The sequence below is a fragment of the Xyrauchen texanus genome, chromosome 24 (genome assembly GCF_025860055.1).
Source record: "Xyrauchen texanus isolate HMW12.3.18 chromosome 24, RBS_HiC_50CHRs, whole genome shotgun sequence".
NCBI classification, from domain to species: Eukaryota; Metazoa; Chordata; class Actinopteri; order Cypriniformes; family Catostomidae; genus Xyrauchen; species Xyrauchen texanus.
The window spans coordinates 26,237,724-26,262,241 of NC_068299.1; the positions used below are offsets into that span (position 1 = coordinate 26,237,724).

Genomic DNA, 24,518 nt, shown 5'->3' on the forward strand with positions numbered 1-24,518 from the left:
GAAAGCCAAGATTACACAGAAACAGTGGTAGAAACAAGGAATGTTGGGGAAGGCTGCAGTGTGTGTCTGCAATAATGGTGTTTAACAAGCAGATTATGAGAGAATATTTAAATGACACATGAATAAAAATAAGCAAATATTACAATGAATTATCAGCCAGTTACCTGCTATATCTATTCTATCTCACTAAATAGGGGTTGACTGGGGAATGACAACATTTGTACCTTTGATACATAAAGAAGTACACATACTGTACTTGTCATATCAATATTAATTCAGCATGATTTAATGTACAAAGCTTTCCTGAGATGCCATTCCTGCTGAAAACAGCAGCTTAAACAGGCCTAAAGTGGTTTACTGCTCTTAGCTGGTTGATGGAAGATGATGCTGAAAATGAAAAAATGAAAATTCTCACATCATTTACTCACCTTCATGCCATCCCAGATGTGTATGACTTTCTTCTGCTGAACACAAACAAAGATTTTTAGAAGAATATTTCAGCACTGTAGGTCCATACAATGCAGGTGAATGGGTATCAAAATGGAAACATAAAAACTCAAGTGGTTATCTATATCTTCAGAAGTGATATAATAGGTGTGAATGAGAAACAGATCAATATTTAGGTCCGTTATTACTATAAATCTCCACTTTCACATTCTTTTTCTTTAGAGAACTCATCCATTTTATGGAGTTGTGCCCACACCTCTTTAGTATTCATCAGTCTCACTCTTCTAAATATTGTAACACACAGAAATGAAACAAAATGCAAATGTTAATAATAATTATAATGGTTTGAGTACCAAAAGTGTACAGGGTCATTAGAGACCCAAGGTCTGTAAGAGTAAGAGGTATGTATACAGTATGTGATATTTACTCAAGGTGGCGCTGATGTTCCAGCGATTGACCAGATTTACATTTGATATTGCTATTTGACGAAGAAACAACATACCGTACAAGTAAACGATAGCAAGTCTAACACATGAACAATATGATATGACTATTGTAATTTGGGTGTACTACTAAAATAATGTAAGTTGTGCAATAAGTGACTGAGAAATACATATGTGTAACGTACTGTATGTGTAAATTATGTGTCATGTGTAATTCATTATGTGTTTGACAGCCAGTTGCATCTTGAGAAATTTCAGCATGAAAATGTATTTAATATTATAATTTTTTTCTAATTGTCTTGAAAGTATTTAAAATATTTTACACTGTCTGGGCATTTTGTACATCCATTTTTGATAAATATAAGAGTCGGGTCTCTAAAGACTGAATATTTAAGAGTGTTTGGCGAAATTCCCATGCATTTTAGGGTTAAACATAATATTGTAATGTGTGGCTTACGTTAATTATTCAATGCAATATTAGTTTTGTGAAAAAGGACATTCACCTTCAGAGGTTAGTGATGAATTATTAGGTTATGTGGCAGGGCGGAGGGTGGGGCCGGGTCGTGATCATACACACCCGGTCCTGTATTAGGCTAATCAAGCCTCCGAGGTATAAAGGTCGACTGCAGGGTGTCGTGCGGGAGAGAGAGATCGTTAGCGGACATGTCTGTCATGTGTGTGTTTGTGTCTTCTTTTAAGTTTACTATTAAACTATTATTTACATTGAAAAGCCGGTTCTCGCCTCCTCCTTTCCATTGAATACGTTTACACTGGTGCCGAAACCCGGGAAGGAGGAGGGATACGCCGTAGTAGAGTTCTCTCTCTCCCGCACGACACCCTGCAGTCGACCCTTATACCTCGGAGGCTTGATTAGCCTAATGTGTTAGCCGGGTGTGTATGATCACGACCCGGCCCCGCCCTCCACCCTGCCACAGGTTATTATGTAAAAAAACAGAAATAAAACAATTAAAAACTCGTTCTGCATATTAGTTATTGGACACTTAAGCATAATAATTTCCATTGTTCCATTTACAAAGGTGTACAGTAAAACTCACTTGCAAGCAGGGGTGTAAAGTAACAAATTACAAATACTCACGTTACTGTAATTATCTACTTTTTCCCAAGAATTGTACTTTCTTAAGTAGTTTAAAAATTTTATACTTTTACTTGAGTGCATTTTAATTGCTGTAACTGTACTTTTACTGTGCTATTTTCCCACCGTCTGTGTTCGCTTCTTATTTTTTATTTTATTTTTATCTATCAATTTGATTGGCTAGGGTGAGTCTTGTGACTGCCATCCAATCAAATCATACTTGAAAAACTTGAACGGCAGCTGCAGATTTGTCACCATCTGTTATGGATGTGGAGGATGCCTCAAGCACATTTCAACACCTGACTATCACAGACTGGAAGGGTTTTTCGCAGTGAAAAAGGCCAATTGCTTGATCGTGTCATGTGAGTTTAACTTGCTCAAGCCAGATATTAGCATTAATCCTACCTCTAAATTGAAGAAACATATCGAGGTAAATTTCATATTTATACTAGATTCTGTGCGTCTATAACGTAGCCTGTAACGTAGCTTTCTATCACTGAGATTATTGGGTTTGATGTGAGAGATTAAGGCAATGTTATCAATAGGGCTGGGCGATAAAACAATCTTGATGTTTATCTGAAAAAAAAGAGAGATGTCCACGATACTGATGATTGTAAAGCAGTCAATGGAAAGGAGGAGGCGAGAACCGGCTTGACGATATAAATAATATTTTAATGATTAACTTAAACAAACAAAAAAACACACACTCATGACAGACATGTCCGTAAACGATCTCTCTCTCTCTCTCGCACTATCCTCCGCAGTTGGCCTTTATCCCTCTCGGAGGCTTAATTAGCCTGATAAGGGACCGGATGTGTAGAATCACGACCCGTCCCCAACCTCCGCCCTGCCACATTCATCCCTCGTTCTCTCAGGCCGGGGAGCCCCCGGCATGACGTACATCCCCTCTTTCCCTGGCGGGTGGCGTGCCTTTCGCCCCGTCTGCCAGCAGGTCATCCCCATCTACCTGGATGAGGGAGGGGACAAGGGGAGGGAAACAGTGTTGTACCTCCCCCCCAAAAAAAAACACTGTCAAATTTAACAAGAGGGAAAAGGCCGATGCGGAGTGAGAGAGAGAGAGGAGAGAGAGATGAAAAAAATTAAAACTTAGTCGGCAGTTCTCCGATACGCCGTAGCTTGTTCCTTGGCCACTCCTCCACCCTCTAATGGACGACAGCCGCGCCTCTCCGGGCGGATCGGAGGCAGTCCTACAGCCCCTGGAGGACGGAACGCCCCGCCGCGTTCTCGGGGAACAGAAGGGGTCTCCCCCGCCCCTGGCAGCAGTTTTGGCATCCATTCATTTGCATTGTATGGACATGTAAGAGCTGAAATATTCTTCTAAAAATCTTAATTTGTGTTCTGCTGATGAAAGAGGCGTCATACACATTCGGTATGGCACGAGGGTGACTAAATAATGCGAGAATTAAAAGATTTTGTGTGAACTATCACTGTTTTGCCTCTATTGTGCCAAGTGACCCTGCTTTTTTTTTTTTTTTTTGCATTCCTTGCATTGTTTTAAACATATTTTATGTGCAACAATAACTCTCTCAGTTGGCATTAAGAGAAATTTAGACCCTGCATGTAAACTGATTTTAATATAATTGTTTCATACATTATGACATTGAAAATAACTTTTTCATTTCTGTAATCATGTCGCCCTTTTATGTATTTTTAAAATCAGATTAATGTAGTGTTTACAGTATCATAGATAAGTGATGTAGTCTAAAAGTTGGCAGTCACAAACACTTATAAAATACCTATATTTTTAATTCATTCTGACAAACAGCAATCAAAGGGAATGTAAATTATGGTATGCATGCTACATTTTTAAATTGAAGCATCAAGTTTTTATAATAAAGGGGCATAGCTTTTGCAACTCAGTACTCAATACTCACAACTCATGAATACTTTTAAATGAGCTGCACTTTTACTCTTACTTCAGTAGTTTTTAGGACAGGTACTTTACTCAAACTAAATTTTTTACAAATTTTTAAGAAGTAACAGTACTTTTACTTGAATATTATTTTTCAGTTCTCTTTCTACCCCTGCTTGCAAGTCATAGTGGTGTCTTGATTTTGAGCGAATCTTTTGAGTCTGACCTTTTCAGAGAATAATTTGAATTTGTTCACAAATCGGTCTAAATGATTCATTAGCAAATCTGTCTGGATTTGATTTTGAAATGTTTTTATTATAACATTAATAACAAACAACTGCAGAGGTCATGCAAAAGTCATGGAAATTCATTGCTCGGACTATGCGGGAACCCAACTTTTTGCCAAAATGCTGATGTGCTTTGTGAATATGTCAATTTCTGAATCTCTTTTTTTCCTCTTAGATGGCTACACCACAAATAACATTGCATTTTACTGACAGGGAGGAAGTTTAGTGACATGGGTGGACAACATTGAGCTTTCACAGTTCTCTAGAATTGATTATAAAACACTTTCTAATAAAGTGGTGTTCACCACAGGTACAGTGCATCCCTCTGCATGTTTATCAGATGAATAGGCTTTATTTAGACGTCAACATTATCTTCAGTTTACTCGAGTTCAAGATTAATGACCTCACTTTAATGACATGTCAGTGTTCCCCTTTGATATACTTCAGGAAGACCAAGAAAGCAGAACACTCTGCCCTCTACATACACAGAAAGGTGGAAAGGGCAGAGAATATCAAGTTCCTGGGAGTTTAAATTACTTGTGATCTCACTTGGTCCATGCGCACATCCCATTTGGTTTAGAAAGCACAACAGAGACTGTTCTTCTTATGTGAAAAAAGTTACCTCAACAACTACTCATCAACTTTTACCACTGTACTATGGAAAGTATACTCTCCTACAGTGTGGTATGCCAGCTGCACGGCTGCTGACCAGAGAGATCTTCAGGGTGTGGTGAATGTTGCAGAGTGGGTGATCGGATCTGAGCTCCCTAACATGGGCGAGGTCAAGTTTAACAGGCTGCAGAACAAAACCAGAAGCATTGCCAGGTACCCAACCCACCCTGGACACTACCTGTTTGAGCTTCTACCTTCTGGAAGATGTTATACATTTTATATTACACAAACAAGCAGATTGAGGAATTGTTTTTTTTTTTCCAAGTGCAATAGCCTCCCTCAACTCAATTACATAAATAAAATTTGCATGTATACATGAGTAAAAGTGACCCCAGCAGCAAATACCTGTGAGTATTAGGGGGTGTACATGCCAAGCCTTTGTGGATTCAGGTTGTGACAAAACCACCATTCATGAATGCTTCGTTCAAAGTGGGACAAGTAAGTATGAAAAGTATGTGTCCTTCAGGTCTACCGCCACGAACCAATCCTGATACCGGACGCTCGCTAAAATCCGTCTCTTTTTGAGCATCTTGAAAGGGAGTCTGTGCAAGGCCCGGTTCAGAACTCGCAGGTCCAAGATTGGCCGCAACCCGCCGCCTTTTTTGGGTACGATGAAGTAGGGGCTGTAAACCCCATCCTCATCTTGGCTGGAGGGACAGGCTCTATCGCATCCGTCGCATCCTCACAGCAGTGAAGTGGATGCCATTGAACCTGGGCGGGATCCTGGCAAACTGAATCGCATAGATGAGTCGGACGATCCTGATCAACCAGAGCGAGGGGTTGGGGAGCGTGAGCCACGCCCCCAAGCTCTGTGCGAGAGGGACCAAAGGGACTACTGCGTCGGACGTACCAGCTCCCTTAGTGGAGCCCATCTCAGGGGCGCTTCGAAGCCTTGGCGGCAGGCCATTAGGCGGGTGGCGTCGGGGGCCTGCGGGTAGCTCCACGGCGAGGCCGGCCCCGGGGGACAGGATATGCTGTATGGCCTCCATCTGCTTTCTTACCGTTGAGAACTGCCAAACAGCCCAACCTGGGAGATTAGCGACTTGACCAGGTTGAGCCAAAGGTGGCATTCCTGGACCACCAGGGTGGACATCGCCTGCCCGAGAGCGCTGAATGAATTTCCACTTTTCAAATGAAAGAAAACTTACTTAATATTGTAATGTATATCTGCCTATATAATTATTTGTATCATTTACATTTGGTTTGTAAATAAATTGCTTGCACTGCAACACTATAATTTCAATGACAATCTAGCTTGGTAATAAGCAACTCGGTTATTGACCAGGACTAAAGTAACTTTTTGAGACTCTTCATTTAAGCAAATCAAAGTGATCTTAAGAATAGTTATAGAAAAGTTTATTCATACACACACACACCTGTTGTTGACAGCATGCTACACAAATGTTTGTAGCTTTCTAATCTGCTTAGCATTGCTTTATCCTTTGTCACTTTACTGTGTGCTTCTGGTATTTCCACTTTTCTACTGTTTCATCAGTGTGTATTATACCACGTGCACCTGTTGCTCTCATTTTTTTTCTATTTCTTTTTCTTTTTTCTGCTTGAATACATCTTGCATCTCGACTGCATGCATTCGTTTTCTCCACTGTGTTTTACATGGATTAAATGTAAGGAATTAGTCAGGCTGATGGAAAAGGATAATGAGCTAGAGGCATGCATCCAAACACTAGTGGAGGTCAGTGAAAGTGAAGCCAGTAGATACTGTTTTGGATGCGGGTTGAATAGCAAGCAACACACACACTTTGGTTCCGGCTCTAGAGTTTTATAGTAGATTAGTGGTCTCTGGAGAATAGCATAGGATTTACAGACAATTAGAAGAGTTTTTGGGGGACCTGACCTGCTAAAGAGAGACAGACTCCATTCCTCCAGGGAAGGTGCTGCTCTTCTCTCTAGTAATTTGGCTCATAGTCTTAATAATGATAGTATTTGACTAACTGGGGCCCAGGTCACAAAACAAACTGAAAATTAACTAAAAAAACAAAAAAATTTAAAGTTCTTTCCAACACCACAAAACCCACTCAAAGCTATATTTAACCCATTTAAAAGCACCAACAATGTATGAAACCTTAAAAAATAATGACATTTAAAGAACTGAATTAAATGTAAACCAAATAAAATTATCAGTTGGAACATATATTTTGAAAACTCAAAGGAAAACACTTAATGCCAGTGCACTGCATCAACTGTAACACTTTTTAACGCCAAAACCTTAATTTTTACTAAATCAGTTTAATGTCTATTCATATATTAAGTATATACATTTTAATGTCCTGTTATAATAAACAATACAAACCAAAAAAACAAATAAACTGTAATGTTGCATAAACACTGGCCAAACATTTTACTTGAACAAATGTGCCCTCCTTTCCTTCTGGCCCACAAATGTTTCAGTTAATTTCTGGTTAAAGTCAGTCATCTCAGTCACCAGTCTCATGGCCAATGCATTCAGCCTCTCCTGGGTCATGTTGTTTCTCAGAAAACTCTTAATTTTTTCTCAATGCTGTGAAGCACCTCTCAGCTTCCGCTGTGGTCATGGGTGTGGTAATGATGATCTTTAAGAGAGTGACATTCTCTGAAAAGACTTCCTCTATAAACAGCTGGTGTAGGTCCACAGCACCACAGCAGGTTCTGAACTCTTCTTTTCTGTAGATGAGACTAATCTCTGTCTTTAGCTTGCTTCCATTGAGCACTAGATAGACCTTCAAGGTGTTGATCAGTGCATCTTCAGGAAATGACAACTTATACTCTTCAAACCTGTCCCCTTGATGCAGGGTGGCGCTAACAAGATGGTTTGTGAAGGAGAACCATTCCCTGGTGTGTCCCAGTATAGTATCGTAGACCTACAGAGAGAATGATAAAAACATTAAATATTTAGTGATGAGAAAATGTAAATTTCACCTGCAACATTTAAAATTACCAACCAACAAGAATTCTTTCTAAATATGGAACAAATTAAGTTATTTTTATTGCCACTGTTACAGTTTATGAAGTCATAAAGAGCGTAGGAAAAATGTCAATAATTAGCCAAATCTAAGGGCATTTAGAGAGCCTTTGCTGCCATCTTCAGGACAAAATGTATTACAGCATTTTGGGATGTTTTTGAGACAAGCTTATAAACATTTTAGAAAAAAAATGTATTCCCCATCTTCACACCTATAAACAGCAGTGCAACCAGAATAATAAAAATACCATGCTGAAGAACAGATGAAACTAACAACGCTACATAAAATGTAAACTTCTATGGGCATTTGTAAAGTTCTTCTCACGTGTTTGTCTTTGATCAATTTAAAATATTATTGGCTAAATATTGTAGCACAGAATAGATCCTGAAGTTAAAATCATTACTTACACCACATCCAGCTAGCCAACTCCGTTTGCCATAACGCAAGCTGGAAAAGGCACGGGTGTATGCTTGTCCTCGATCACTTGACGACTGCTGAATTTGTAAATTAGGCCGATCCGGTCCAAGCTTTTTATACTTTTTTCTTCTTCAGGTGAACACCTTGTGAAAGGGTTTTCTTTTTTTCTTCTTCTTCTTCTTTTTTAAAGATAAAACCGACTTTTCTTTAATTTGAAGAAATGCTGAGCCAACCTGAAAATTGGCATTTCAAAATCACAATTAACGATCTCAACTAACAATATAACAATCAGTCAACTAACTATCTAACAATCAGCCAACTAACAATCAAACAATCAGCCAACTAACAATTAAACAATCAGTCAACTAACTATCTAACAATCAGCCAACTAACAATCAAACAATCAGTCAACTAACAATTAAACAATCAGTCAAATAACTATCTAACAATCAGTCAACTAACAATCTAACAATCAGCCAACTAACAATCAAACCATCAGTCAACTAACAATCTAACAATCAGCCAAATAACAATCTAACAATCAGCCAACTAACAATCTAACAATCAAACCATCAGTCAACTAACAATCTAACAATCAGCCAACTAACAATCTAACAATCAGCCAACTAACAATCTAACAATCAAACCATCAGTCAACTAACAATCTAACAATCAGTCAACTAACAATCTAACAATCAGCCAACTAACAATCTAACAATCAGTCAACTAACAATTAAACAATCAGTCAACTAACTATCTAACGATCAGTCAACTAACATTCTAACAATCAGTCAACTAACAATTAAACAATCAGTCAAATAACTATCTAACAATCAGTCAACTAACAATCTAACAATCAGCCAACTAACAATCTAACAATCAAACCATCAGTCAACTAACAATCTAACAATCAGCCAACTAACAATCTAACAATCAGCCAACTAACAATCTAACAATCAAACCATCAGTCAACTAACAATCTAACAATCAGCCAACTAACAATCTAACAATCAGCCAACTAACAATCTAACAATCAAACCATCAGTCAACTAACAATCTAACAGTCAGCCAACTAACAATCTAACAATCAAACCATCAGTCAACTAACAATCTAACAATCAGCCAACTAACAATCTAACAATCAAACCATCAGTCAACTAACAATCTAACAACCAGTCAACTAACTATCTAACAATCTCAACTAACTATCTAACAACTAGTCAATTAACAATCTAACAATCAGTCAATTAGCAATCTAACAGTGTCAACTAACAATCAGTCAACTAACAATCAAACAATCAGTCAACTAACAATCTAACAATCAGTCAATTAACAATCAAACAATCAGTCAACTAACAATCTAACAATCAGTCAACTAACAATCAAACAATCAAACCATCAGTCAACTAACAATCTAACAACCAGTCAACTAACTATCTAACAATCTCAACTAACTATCTAACAACTAGTCAATTAACAATCTAACAATCAGTCAATTAGCAATCTAACAGTGTCAACTAACAATCAGTCAACTAACAATCAAACAATCAGTCAACTAACAATCAAACAATCAGTCAACTAACAATCTAACAATCAGTCAATTAACAATCAAACAATCAGTCAACTAACAATCTAACAATCAGCCAACTAACAATCTAACAATCAAACCATCAGTCAACTAACAATCTAACAACCAGTCAACTAACTATCTAACAATCTCAACTAACTATCTAACAACTAGTCAATTAACAATCTAACAATCAGTCAATTAGCAATCTAACAGTGTCAACTAACAATCAGTCAACTAACAATCAAACAATCAGTCAACTAACAATCAAACAATCAGTCAACTAACAATCTAACAATCAGTCAATTAACAATCAAACAATCAGTCAACTAACAATCTAACAATCAGTCAACTAACAATCAAACAATCAGTCAACTAACAATCAAACAATCAGTCATCTAACTATCTAACAATCAGTCAACTAACAATCAAACAATCAGTCAACTAACAATCAAACAATCAGTCAACTAACAATCAAACAATCAGTCATCTAACTATCTAACAATCAGTCAACTAACAATCAAACAATCAGTCAACTAACAATCAAACAATCAGTCATCTAACTATCTAACAATCAGTCATCTAACTATCTAACAATCAGTCAACTAACAATCAAACAATCAGTCAACTAACAATCAAACAATCAGTCATTTAACTATCTAACAATCAGTCATCTAACTAACAATCAGTCAACTAACAATCAAACAATCAGTCAACTAACTATCTAACAATCAGTCAACTAACAATCAAACAATCAGTCAACTAACTATCTAACAATCAGTCAACTAACAATCAAACAATCAGTCAACTAACAATCTAACAATCAGTCAACTAACTATCTAACAATCAGTCAACTAACAATCAAACAATCAGTCAACTAACAATCAAACAATCAGTCATCTAACTATCTAACAATCAGTCATCTATCTAACAATCAGTCATCTAACTATCTAACAATCAGTCATCTATCTAACAATCAGTCAACTAACAATCAAACAATCAGTCATCTATCTAACAATCAAAAAATCACTCAACTAACTATCTAACAATCAGTCAACTAACAATCAAACAATCAGTCATCTATCTAACAATCAAAAAATCACTCAACTAACTATCTAACAATCAGTCAACTAACAATCTAACAATCAGTCAACTAACAATCTAACAATCAGTCAACTAACAATCAAACAATCAGTCAACTAACAATCAAACAATCAGTCAACTAACAATCTAACAATCAGTCAACTAACTATCTAACAATCAGTCAACTAACAATCAAACAATCAGTCAACTAACAATCAAACAATCAGTCATCTAACTATCTAACAATCAGTCATCTATCTAACAATCAGTCATCTAACTATCTAACAATCAGTCATCTATCTAACAATCAGTCAACTAACAATCAAACAATCAGTCATCTATCTAACAATCAAAAAATCACTCAACTAACTATCTAACAATCAGTCAACTAACAATCTAACAATCAGTCAACTAACAATCTAACAATCAGTCAACTAACAATCTAACAATCAGTCAACTAACAATCAAACAATCAGTCAACTAACAATCAAACAATCAGTCAACTAACAATCAAAAAATCACTCAACTAACTATCTAACAATCAGTCAACTAACAATCTAACAATCAGTCAACTAACAATCAAACAGTCAGTCATCTAACTATCTAACAATCAGTCAACTAACAATCTAACAATCAGTCAACTAACAATCAAACAATCAGTCAACTAACAATCAAAAAAATCACTCAACTAACTATCTAACAATCAGTCAACTAACAATCAAACAATCAGTCAACTAACTATCTAACAATCAGTCAACTAACAATCTAACAGTATCAACTAATGATCTAACAATCAGTCAACTAACAATCTAACAATCAGGTAACTCACAATCTAACAACCTCAACTAACAATCTGACAAACAGTAAATTAACAATCTAACAGTGTCAACTAACAATCAAACTATCAGTCAATTAATAATCTTATAGTGTCAACTAACAATCTAACAATCAGTCAACTAACCATCTAACAATCAGTCAACTAACAATCTAACAATCAGTCAATTAACAATCTGAAATTATTTTTTATATATAAATGCTAACACGACTACCAGGCGCATAGAACAACAAAATTTTATTTCATAATTATTTTAAGTTGCCTTCTCCTCTGGATAACTGGGCCAGTCATCCAGACCAGCCAACTCTGTCTGCTAGATGCTTTGAAATGTCACATAGGTTACATAAACTACAACACATAGAGACTGTATCACATAGATATAGAGACTGTGACTACCAAACTACCAAACACAAAACTCTCACTAAATCATTTAGAAGAAATGTTATTAAGATCAACCTTGAAAAAACTAAATTAAACATTAGATCTCTTTCTACCAAATGCACTAATTGTAAATGAAATAATTACAGATCATAGTTTGGATGTGCTCTGTTTGATTGAAACCTGGCTTAAACAGGATAAATATATTAGTTTAAATTTACTGATAAAATTATATAAAACTGTAACTACGCAATCCACTGTCACAGCACCTCAGAAAACAGCATCTCATAAGTTTGCTTGCAAGCAACTTCAATCCTTCACTGTCATAGTTCATGAGGAGCTAACAAATCTTATAAAAAAAATCAAAAGCCACAACATGTTTGTTAGATCCAATACCAACTGCTCTTAAAAGTGGTATTCCCAGTAATCTCAGAACCTCTTCTTAATATAAATAATTCCTCACTATCCTTAGGATGTCACAAGAAGTTATCAAATTTGCTTATTAAGAAGACACAGTTTGATCCTAAAAATACTAGAAAAGGATGTGTCTTCACAACTGTTCATTTTTACAGATAAATAATATATATGAACAATTTCAGTTAGGATTTAGGCCCCATCACAGTACAGAGACTGCTCTTATCATCTGATCGTGGCTGCATTTCGCTTCTTGTGCTTTTAGATCTTAGTGCTGCATTCAACACGATAGATCACAACCTTCTCTTGAATAGGCTGTAGAATAATATTGGCATTAGTGGACTTGCATTAGCATGGTTTATTCCTATTTATCTGACCACTACCACATTGTATGTGTAAACAAGCAATTGTCATATCAAACATAAGTATGGAGTGCCACAGGGACCAGTTTTAGGGGGCCTCCTTTTCTCCTTGTATATGCTTCCCCTGGGAGATATTATCAGGAATCATGGGATAAGGTTCCACTGTTATGCAGACGATACCCAACTTTATATTTCTTCTAAACCCAATGTGTAAGGGGTTAGGATGGGCAAGGAGGAGGCAAGAACCGGCTTGTCAATATAAATAATAATTTAATGAAATCTTTAACCAAAACACACAAACATAAACACACATGACGGACATGCCCGTAATTCTCTCTCTCTCGAACTGTCGTTGCCTTTATCCCTCGCGCGCCCCATCAGGCTGATTGGGGACCTGGCGTGCGACATTCTAGCCCCCCCCCCCCCCCCAAAAAGTCACAATTCTCCAAATTAGCAGAGTGTATCAATGAAATAAAGATTGAATGGACAGAAATTCCATCAAGTCAGAGGTACTAATGATTGTAACAAACACTTCTAAAAATAAGCCGCTAAAATATAATTTGACTCCCGATGGATGTAGTTATGTTGTCTTCTTCAGGAAAGAAATTAGGTGTTATATTTGATACCAATCTGTCCTTTGAAAATCTAATTTCCAGTGTTTTTTTCCAGAAATTTTCCTAAATTACTACACATGCTCTCTGTTGCTGATGCCGAAAACTTTATTAATGCACTCATGACCTCAAGACAAGATTATTGTAATGCATTACTGGGAGGATGTCCAGCAAGTCCAAAAAATAAACTTCAATTGGTTCAAAGTGCAGCTGCCAGAGTGTTGGCAAGAAATATGTGAACTAAGAAATATGACCATATTAGCCAAATTTTAACGTCGTTACATTGGCTACCTGTTAAATATCATATTCATTTTAAAAGTCTGTTATACTCACAAAGCTTTGAATGGTCTAACTCTACAGTACTTAAGTGACCTTCTGACATGCTTAAAATTGTGGCTTGATAATAAATATAAATATCCACAATAGGAGGTAGATTTTCATACTTTTCATCCTTGGCTCCTAACTATTGAATAGTTTCCCTAACACTGTCCGAGATGCAGACACACTCACTCAGTTTAAGTCTAGACTAAAGACTCATCTATTTAGCCAGGCATATATCTAATTTATACTTCAACTCACATTTAGGCTGCTTTAGTTAGGTCTGCCGGAACCAGAAACATCCATCATGATCTATAACTCTGCATAAACTTAAGTTTCTCCCAAGGTTATTTTTCACCATTAACCAACATCTTAAGGAGTTTTGTGTTCCTTCCCACGGTTACTTTCTGTTGCTCACAGGGGTTCTAAATACAATTATTATTTAATTTCGATACACATTTTACAATCATATTTAATCAAACTACAAAAAGTATGAAATGGTGATGTAAAAAAGCGCTATGCAAATAAAAATGATTTAAAAAAAAAAAAACAGTATTCTATTAGAGCTGTTAACCATGTATGATTTTTGTAATTGCACTAATGCTATTGATCTGTGTACTCCAATGCTGGTATGGTGTGTGCTGTAGGAGAATATATGGCTGAAAGATATTGAAAAAGTGCTTGAATCTTGAGTGTATGTGAGCCCTGGACTGCAAGCACAGTTGCTCTTAAGGATACTTTATTTTAAATCTTAAATTTTTAATGAATTCAATTAAAATATCTCACAAAACCAATAACTACGTGAAGTGTTGATTTTTATACTTGCATGCTTTGTTGTTGTATAAACAACAAATGGTGAGTGTGTGCTATCGGAGTAGTCTAGGAATCACAAAACTGTGGAATGAATCAAAACATTGGGTGTATGCACATTTAATTGAGGGTTAATTGTTATCACACTGATTGCCTCAGCTCTCATGTAAATGGTACTAAAAAGAATCAAGAGAACTTGATTTAACCCACTTCTAAATTAGTGTGGAGACTGGGTACCTAAACTTTGACCTTTTAATCAGGATTACAAGTGAGTCATGTCACATGATAGCATGAAAAAAAGTGTTGGAGATTTCTACCTCTGTTAATTATTCTGTTGACATTCTTTGGCAAAAAAGAGAACTATTCAAGCTTGCATTTAATGTTTTTAGTTAATGGAAATAAAAATGCTACTATCAAATGAAACCAAAATCCATTTGCATGGTATAAAAAAAAAATCCATGGGGAAATTAATACAATAAGTGTATGCAGTCCTTTAACTCTTCGTTGTGCCTCTATATCAACAATTCCCATAAATCAGGCATTAGCAACAAGTCAACTCAAAGCCAGTATTAATGCAGCTTTTGCCCAGAAAACAATAATATTCACATCCAGTCTGTTGAACTCTGCATAAATGCTTCAGCAGTAAGGTTTTCACTTAAGATTATGTCCATAAGGCTCCTGTTTGCATGCAGGCATTATCTCATTATATAGACATCAGAATTCCTCTCTGAAGGTAAGATGACACAGATGCATGTTTGAATGGAGATAATATACTTGCGGTCTCTTCATTTCAACTGCAGCACAACCTAGAAAAGGACACACAATGTCAGAAAAGGTATGCACACTTGACACTCTTATACAATAAAAGATCTGTCTGTCGGTCTGTTTCTCAACCTTATCTTGATGAATGTCCACTTCATTCCCTTACCACTTTATTTGCTAAATGTCCTCAATGCAACTTATTAACAATGCATTGCATAAGTTTTAAGATTTTTTAATAAATTCAGCAGGCTTACACGTCATTAATATGAGACCAAACCTTGCGTTTCTTAAATTTAAGCAGATGGAGGCCTATAAAATGAAAATGCAAAGAGAGGAACTAATAATAAATAAAAAAAAAGTGATATTGTAAATATACTACGCATTTGTATTTTTGAAAAAATATTACTTATTCATTAATTATGTTTATACTTTTAACAGTGGTATTTGTAACAAGACCATAGTAAACACATAGAAGCATGGATCTTTTTCACAACCATGGTTAGATGTAACATGATTTCTATAAAACAAATTATGGTATCTTTGTAATTATAAACAGTAGACCTACTCGAACACATGTAAAAACAATTAAAAAAATCTATAAATATTTATAAGTTATAACAAAGATGCATTATATTTTCTCACTCCCCTAATGTAGCCAGTGACAAATTTAATAGAGCTAAAGTAGTGATATGATAATATTTATTATCAATCTTATTCTGCCTAAAGTAGAGTAAGTGTTACTTTAGTAAATTCAAGGGTGGTGATGTGGAATTCTGTGCCGAATTCAAATGGTTTCCGCTTCTCCAGCCTTTCCTCTCACTGATTCTTGCAAAGCTGCGAGTTTAAGAGCTCGAGCTTTAAAGGAATGGTTCACCAAAAAATGAAAATTTGCAGATAATTTACTCACCCTCAGATCATCCAAGATGAATCTGAGTTTCTTTCTTCATCCAAACAGAATTTAAGATTTTTAGGATTTCATTTCAGGCCTCCTCCTTTAACTCTTTCCCCGCCAGCGTTTTTAAAAAAAGTTGCCAGCCACCGCCAGGGTTTTTGACGATTTTCGCTAAACTTTAATGGCCCGCAGAATATTTTCTTCCATGAATATATGAAGATGCTATATATCAAAATAAAGATCTGAGCCTCTGCTTTTAGGCAAAAAAAACGATTTTATTTTATATTCATTTGTTCTTTTTTTATTGCCACTTGAACAGAGGTAGGTTTTGTCAAAAACAACATTTCGGACAAAAAGCTGAGAAAAAGGCATTTTTATCAAACAAGTGCTTTAGTATTAGTATGGTGTTCCACTTCACGTTTGAGACGATCGCAGTCTGTTTCTTTGATCAAAGAGTTGCGTACTCTTTCAAAACATGCGCGCGGGTCTTCCTTACCGTATACCACCTAAAACACGGATACCCGGAATATTCCGTGTTTGGCGGGGAAGCGTTTTTTCATAAAACCCGGAAAATTCCGTGTTTGGCGGGGAAAGAGTTAAACAATGCATGTGAATGTACTCCATTTTTTTACGGTCCAAAATGCATATTTAGGGTGCATCAAAATAATCCATGCGACTTTCTTCTGAAGTTCTTCTGAACCCAAACGATTGATTATTTTTAGAAACAAAACAATAATTATATACTTTTTAACTACAAATGTTCGCTTCCGTACATCTCTGTGATGTGCACTCATGAGAGGGATGACGTAAGCTTGTTGTTAAGATCACGTGTCACATGGAGGAGGCAGAATGCACGTCATTGTTTACAAGAGAAGGAGCGCTGTACAAAAGTTTAATTGTCTTTGCTGTAGATTTGTATTTGTATAAGTGTATTGTTCAAAATGGTCGTTTGGTGTGTGTGTGTCCAAAGAAAATGCACAGCAGGAATAAATATTAACTTTTCATCGATCGTCTATCATGATCAAGAGCGATTAAAGCACTGGCTTATCGCGCTGAACCTGGATATCATTACACCCCTACATTCAATCAAACACTAGAGGGTGTGCAGCGAACATTTTACCCCGGAGGATTTCAGACCATCAAATGAAACAAAGGGTTGAAATCTGAATTCATCAGCTGTGTCAGTGCTGTTTTTCCAGCAAACTCAGGTATGTGTGAAAACTTTGTCATATAGCCTATATATTTCTAGATAGAATGGTCTGCACTTATTTAGTGCCTTTTTTAACCTTAGCGGTTACCAAAGTGCTTTACACTGTGTCCCATTCATCCAATCACACACACTCACACACCAATGAGGGCAGAGCTGCCATGCAAGGCACTAGCCTGCCATTGGGAGTAACCTGGGGTTCAGTGTGGAGTCGGGAATTGAACCACCAACCCTGCGATTAGTGGCCAACCAGCTCTCCCACCTGAGCCACAGCCGCCCCTAATAGTTGCTTTAGTAACAAACAAAACATGATACTTACTCTAATAGGGTGCCATTGAGTCCTTCTGGCCTCAGCCAGCGCTTCCAATTTATTCGTGACAAACTGAAAAACACCTCTAAAACGCTGGGGCTCAGTAATTGTGGAAAACCATTATGTTCGGTAATGCAGCTAGGACTAGGAGTGCTCTCACCGGCTGCATCGATAATTGTTTCCATCGGTGGGATTGCAATGGTCCAATCGGGGCAGCACAGGCCCTCTGCCTCTGTTGGCATTTACTATACACTCACCCAAAAGGATTATTAGGAACACCTGTTTAATTTCTCATTAATGCAATTATCTAATCAACCAATCACATGGCAGTTGCTTCAATGCATTTAGGGGTGTGGTCCTGGTCAAAACAATCTCCTGAACTCCAAACTGAATGTCAGAATGGGAAAGAAAGGTGATTTAAGCAATTTTGAGCGTGGCATGGTTGTTGGTGCCAGATGGGCCGGTCTGAGTATTTCACAATCTGCTCAGTTACTGGGATTTTCACGCACAACCATTTCTAGGGTTTACAAAGAATGGTGTGAAAAGGAAAAACATCCAGTATGCGGCAGTCCTGTGGGCTGAAAATGCCTTGTTGATGCTAGAGGTCAGAGGAGAATGGGCCGACTGATTCAAGCTGATAGAAGAGCAACTTTGCCTGAAATAACCACTCGTTACAACCGAGGTATGCAGCAAAGCATTTGTGAAGCCACAACACGCACAACCTTGAGGCGGATGGGCTACAACAGCAGAAGACCCCACCGGGTACCACTCATCTCCACTACAAATAGGAAAAAGAGGCTACAATTTGCAAGAGCTCACCAAAATTGGACAGTTGAAGACTGGAAAAATGTTGCCTGGTCTGATGAGTCTCGATTTCTGTTGAGACATTCAGATGGTAGAGTCAGAATTTGGCATAAACAGAATGAGAACATGGATCCATCATGCCTTGTTACCACTGTGCAGGCTGGTGGTGGTGGTGGTGTAATGGTGTGGGGGATGTTTTCTTGGCACACTTTAGGCCCCTTAGTGCCAATTGGGCATCGTTTAAATGCCACGGCCTACCTGAGCATTGTTTCTGACCATGTCCATCCCTTTATGGCCACCATGTACCCATCCTCTGATGGCTACTTCCAGCAAGATAATGCACCATGTCACAAAGCTTGAATCATTTCAAATTGGTTTCTTGAACATGTCAATGAGTTCACTGTACTAAAATGGCCCCCACAGTCACCAGATCTCAACCCAATTGAGCATCTTTGGGATGTGGTGGAACGGGAGCTTCGTACCCTGGATGTGCATCCCACAAATCTCCATCAACTGCAAGATGCTATCCTATCAATATGGGCCAACATTTCTAAAGAATGCTTTCAGCACCTTGTTGAATCAATGCCACGTAGAATTAAGGCAGTTCTGAAGGCGAAAGGGGGTCAAACACAGTATTAGTATGGTGTTCCTAATAATTCTTTAGGTGAGTGTATATGCACCACTATGTCTTGATAGATCTCTGCCTCCCCGAAACTTGTGATCCTAAAAATCTTAAATTCTGTTTTGATGAAGAAATACAATTTTCATTTTTGTGTGAATTATTCCTTTAAGAGCTTTGCGCACATGCTACTCTGTCCATTGAGCCGTACCCATCTACAGAGCCATACAGGTGCATTAGCAGAGGTTGTGCCTCCACCTGTGTATTTGACGCTGCTAAACCAGATCCTTCAGATGCAGCTAAACCAGATCCTTCAGATCCATCGCTAGACTTCAAAATCAGATAAACCGTGGTACAAATGCGTACCAACCAGTATAACTGAAAACCAAGATAAACGTCTAGATAAATGTTTTATTGCAAAGACGAACTTGATGATAGATATGATTATTGTGACAGATAAATGCCCCCCATTTGTAACTTAACCCCCCCCTTACTAATTTGCTCTCAGAACCCTCTGGCATGGTACTACCCCCGTTGAGGACCCTTGATCTACAGTATCTATCTACCTACCTACTCAACCATCCATGAAAGATTGCATTACCTTATTGGCTGCTTCTAGTGCACTGATGAGTGTTTGTAGCTCCTCTTTGTTCATTTCCATGTTTACAGATCTCTGAATTCCATTCTCTTTTAGTTCCAGACTGAGATTTAGCAGAGGAGTATTCAAAGCTGACAGCTTATCGCTAGATAATGCAAGCTAGAGTGAGATGGAGGTTAACAAAAGAAAGCGAGGAGAGAGGAGCAACAAATGAAGATCCATATATTTTTCCTTTTCACTTTGATTAAAATACATGAGAAGTGTATGTTTTTGTTGCACCTTTAACTGCCAGTTGAAGTCCTGTAGCTGAGTGCTAGAGATGGCATTGGTTCTGTCTACCAAAGCATGTCTGAGCTCATCAAACCTGGAGTGCACACACTGCAGAACGGCCTCTGCACGCGCAGTGTCCAAATCACTCAGCAGTTGCTGAACCTACACACACACATGCACAAAATATCACAACTCACATAAACTACCCATAAACCGTTCCCTTAACTTGAAGAAAGTGTATAAGCAAGCATCTTATCTGAATTTGTATATTTACATGCCTGTTTTGTAAAACCAGCCATAGAGAAATTAGAGAAAATTTGGTGCTCTGCAAATCATCTTTTATTATTTAACAGCAAACATTACTTTTACTAAAAACACATGTATCTGAACCGCTTACCTGACTCTAAACTGTGAGACATGAATAAAGTATTTTTAGGCCTATTCAAATTCTTCTTTACTCACCTCTTGATCTGAGCACGCCCTCCCTACAGCAAAACGGATGAGAGAGGAGAGACTGTCCATTAACTCCATCCATTCTGTCAGACTCCACCTGTCACCATAATCTATTCGCCTTGGACCACTCCTGCAGCACAATCCATCCACGACCCTGTGCAAGAGCTTGGAAGGGAAACAAGGAAATTAAATATTCAGTTTTCAAAGTCAAGTTGATGACACATTCTCTGAGCAATTGTTTATACAGATGGATTACAATGAAACAACAATAAACCAGCTCCCCTTATTCTCTAAACTCTGGTTGATTAACAAACATGAGATTAACTGAAATGTACTTTTCACTACAATTAAAAAATGCATACTCCCTGCAAAATCTCAGAATGAACAGGTGTGACATCATTTAGAACAAAATCTGTCCAAATAAAGGTGTATTTGAGTTTGATTTGGTGGTTCGCAACAGCTCGCCAGGGTCAACTTTTAGGAAATCTTTATTAAGGCTGAAACATACTTTCTTACAGGCATTGGTCCACATCATCGGTAGGTGTGACCTGGAGCTCCACCTACTTAAAGGCCAACTATTAATTACCGTTCCATCTGTTAAGATTAACCTCCTGAGACCCGAACGCAACTGCTGTGTGTATTTTTCATTTACCTTTTTTTTTTCTCTAACTAGTAGCCCCTAATAAACATGAACATAGTTTTTACCAAATAATTTTCCTATGGGGGATTTTCTGAAAAGCTGCCATGGAACAATGTGTAATGGGATCATTAACTCTTCTTTATGCTAAATAAAATTCTACTTTGGCAACAAAATCTCAAGGTTCTCTCATTGCACTGTCAAAAAAACTAATAAAAGTCAGTGCTGAAGCATTTTACCAATCAGAAATTAGCATAATTAATTCTGATTCAAAGTAATGGCCAGGATACTCTGATCACTGCCAAACATGTTAAAATTAAGTTTAGTATTACAAAATTCTGCATTTATGTATGGATTACCGTTGTCCCATGTCTGACAAACTTGTTAAGTGGTTCAAACATCATCTGCAGCCTGAAACTGAACCTTTGACCGGATGTTAGGAGTGTATGCACTTGGCTGCATAGGAAAGCTATCGGATGCTCCCTTGTTCCCCATTTAGTGATTGACTCAACCTCCAGTGTGCTGTCTGTATGCAATGGTCTTAGAAATGAAAGGAATAGACCCAACTCCAGATAAAGCCTCTGAAAGGTACATATTCCATCTTCTGAATGCACCCATTGCCAGATTCAAAAAGAAATAAGGTGTTGTGGACCAAACCGTTATATATATAACTCACTCCAAACAGGTAACCAAAGTTGGCAAACCTTTTAAAACTGACATTGCACTGCGATGAGATGAGATGCATAACTGAGGCATGAATGACGGCAGTGGCCAGATCACCATAAGGATATTAGAACTAGATCACTACGACATTGGTTTATCGGTATCATTTGATTTGTAAAATGTTCTAAACACTACACAGTTGTTACTTACTTTAGGACATTGTTCAGGCGGCAATTTGACAAGCAATGTTATCATTGTGGTGCAAGTCGTCTTTCAACTCGTCACTGATGTCAGCTGATAGTGTCACGCGACTTTTGAACTGTTGAAGCGCTTTCAAGATGTTGCACGAAACAACATTATTGTCTCTACTCGGAAGAAACATTTAACATTTTAAATTACATTAAAACTTAAATCTGACAACCCTGATGTTATTTATGTTCCTGTTTTAGACGTTTTTGTCAACTTTTCGATTCTTGATTACTGCTTTCGAGATCCGGAAATATCTTCTTATGCTTGCCCGGAAATGACGCGTCGCTCAAGATATTTTAAATTAAAAGTTTAATGACTCCAAGGACTAGATTAACGATTGTCAACAATTGACAATTAAACTAGAAATTAGTCCTAGTTTCCCTTTATAAATATTGTTGTTTTATTTTTTTACCTAACTAGACCAAATTCTTTTTTTTTTTTTTTTTTACCATGAACAAGGTTATTACACACATCATTTACTTAAGACCAATTAATTAGGAGTTTTTGCGTTTAAATAAAGTGATCAATGCTTTGTTTCGATTACTATAACATAATAATACTTGGGCCCTTTTAAGGACAATCTTTGTGGATGAAGGTGAAAATGAGTGAGCACTTTTACGTCGTTGAGAGGATGCTGGCGGCCGCGCAGTTCTCCAGTGTAGGTCACTGTAAACCGAATATTTCATGTGACCGCTACACATGATAGCTGGAAGAAGTTACTCTTAAACATTGCTCAACCATTTTGCCAACTCGATGACTGGAGGGTAAGGTTACATCTTTGTTATCTTCTGTGATGTTATGGGCTACTACTTTGTTTCCCGGAGCTTTGAGAAATACATCGTATTATGCTAATTCCATTACGGCGGCATAACGGTTTAAGAGTTGCATGATAAGTTTAAACAGCATCTTAATTGAACCTACGTAGTCTGGGTTACATATATTGTGTTGATGGGTGTCGCTGTTATTTACCGTTAATGCACCTCGAAAACAGATGAATAAAGTAACAGGTTTTTTTGCGCCTTATGATTAGCGCGTGATTTGCTGCTTTGTCACTAGTATTAATATTATTTACTTTGTGATGAACACACTGTATAAACAGCATTATAAATAATATAATGTTTTATAATATCAACGTATTATATATAAAATATAGTTTATGTTTTGTTTTTTGAGAAAGAAGTATTAAATTAGAAATTAATCATCACATTCTATGGTGCATAATGGTCTTATATGATTTGTTTAACATTTCATGGATGTGAGTAGAACTCTGTTATCTATGTCATGTTGTGCACGGTCAATTAAAATAAGTATTTTGTAAAGGGATGGTTCACCCAGAAATAAAAATGTTGTTTCCATTTACCTTTACCAGTGAAAAAATTTCATGTTTGATGCTCTTTTAAACTCATTTATGTGTTCCCAAAACCCAAGGGTTTAAAGTTTCATTCAAACAATTAATTAAACTTCTACGCCTACATTATGCATGTTTTAATGTTCCTTTTTAGGATTCTTTTCTGCTTCCTTTTTCTGCCTCATTCCACTCCTGCAATTTGTCTGTGTAAGTGAAACTCTTTTACCTCAGTAATGACATGTCAAATACAAGATGCTTCAAATGAAACTAACTCCTTCCTCTTTCCATGATACAAAGGGAAGTACGAGGTTAACAAAAAGGGCTTTAACTACAGGCACTTCTGCATAAAGACATTACTTATTTGCCTGTCACATGTCAATGAGATATCAGATCAATCACAAGATAAGAATGTTCAACACGTTGCATCCTGTCTAAAACTGAAGAAATGCCAGTTTGCCAGTTGTAGCCACTTGCAAGACTCTGTGGGTTTATAGTAATATTGTGTGGATGGAAACATCCATGTTTGCTTAGGAGGAAGGCTCTTTGTAGTGCAGAAAGGGACCTAGTCATTTTGGCTGCTCTTGCACTGGAATCTTAATGGTCCACCTTCTGCCATCCTTATGGATTGCGTCCATTGGGTTCGACACCGATGTCTACAGCTGATATCCACAGACTCAAGGAGGGGCTGGTACTCGCCTTCATCACTGCCCCCTAAGAGCAGTCTGGACACTCAAGACCCTCTGGTTCAAAGGCTCATTGGCAAGAGGAGAGTGGTGGTATCACGATGGGGTCCACACCATGCAGAGTACCACAGCATTTCAAAGGGTTACCAAAACAATCGCATCCGGACCACCAAGTACAGCCTTATCAGTTTCATACCCATGAATCTGTTCCAGCAGTTTCACAGGTTAGTTGTTTAAGCTCAACATTTCATACGTAGTTTACATATTATTTGTTAAAATATGGGCATGTTTGGCCATTTGGAAGTTTACAAAATAAACTCTCTCTAAAAACACTTTCCGCATTTTCACTAGGTTATATAATTTGTCCACTAACAATGTCCAACAGTGGATATACAATACATCACAGGAGGATTTTTCTTTTTCTTTTTTTTTCCCCCTCATACATCTTGAACA

General features: G+C 37.3%; 2 protein-coding genes across 2 annotated transcripts in view; one reads left to right on the plus strand and one right to left on the minus strand.

Moving 5' to 3' along the window:
* Positions 1 to 13,280: 13,280 nt before the first annotated feature.
* Positions 13,281 to 22,290, minus strand: LOC127617967 (COMM domain-containing protein 8-like). The gene is made up of 5 exons (XM_052090159.1): positions 21,996 to 22,290; positions 20,495 to 20,650; positions 20,042 to 20,194; positions 19,766 to 19,921; positions 13,281 to 15,376 (listed from the first exon to the last, which is right to left on the minus strand). Exons 1-5 carry the CDS (start codon positions 22,038 to 22,040, stop codon positions 15,356 to 15,358), a joined length of 531 nt encoding a protein of 176 aa, XP_051946119.1. The 5' UTR covers positions 22,041 to 22,290; the 3' UTR covers positions 13,281 to 15,355.
* A 589-nt stretch (positions 22,291 to 22,879) lies between these two features.
* Positions 22,880 to 24,518, plus strand: part of LOC127617740 (phospholipid-transporting ATPase VD-like) — a 37,407-nt gene continuing 35,768 nt past the window's right edge. The window contains 3 exon segments of the mRNA XM_052089826.1: positions 22,880 to 22,907; positions 23,537 to 23,589; positions 24,042 to 24,289. Of these exon segments, the coding sequence (XP_051945786.1) occupies positions 22,880 to 22,907; positions 23,537 to 23,589; positions 24,042 to 24,289 (329 nt within the window).

Excerpts from the sequence above, each read along its gene's own strand:
- LOC127617967 (XM_052090159.1), bottom strand. The coding sequence starts at position 22,040 with ATGATAACATTGCTTGTCAAATTGCCGCCTGAACAATGTCCTAAA. Across the intron at positions 20,651-21,995 it reads CGCCTGAACAATGTCCTAAA|CTCTTGCACAGGGTCGTGGA; the intron begins GTAAGTAACAAC and ends TTCCCTTCCAAG. Across the intron at positions 15,377-19,765 it reads CACTAGAAGCAGCCAATAAG|GTTGTGCTGCAGTTGAAATG; the intron begins GTAATGCAATCT and ends GTCCTTTTCTAG.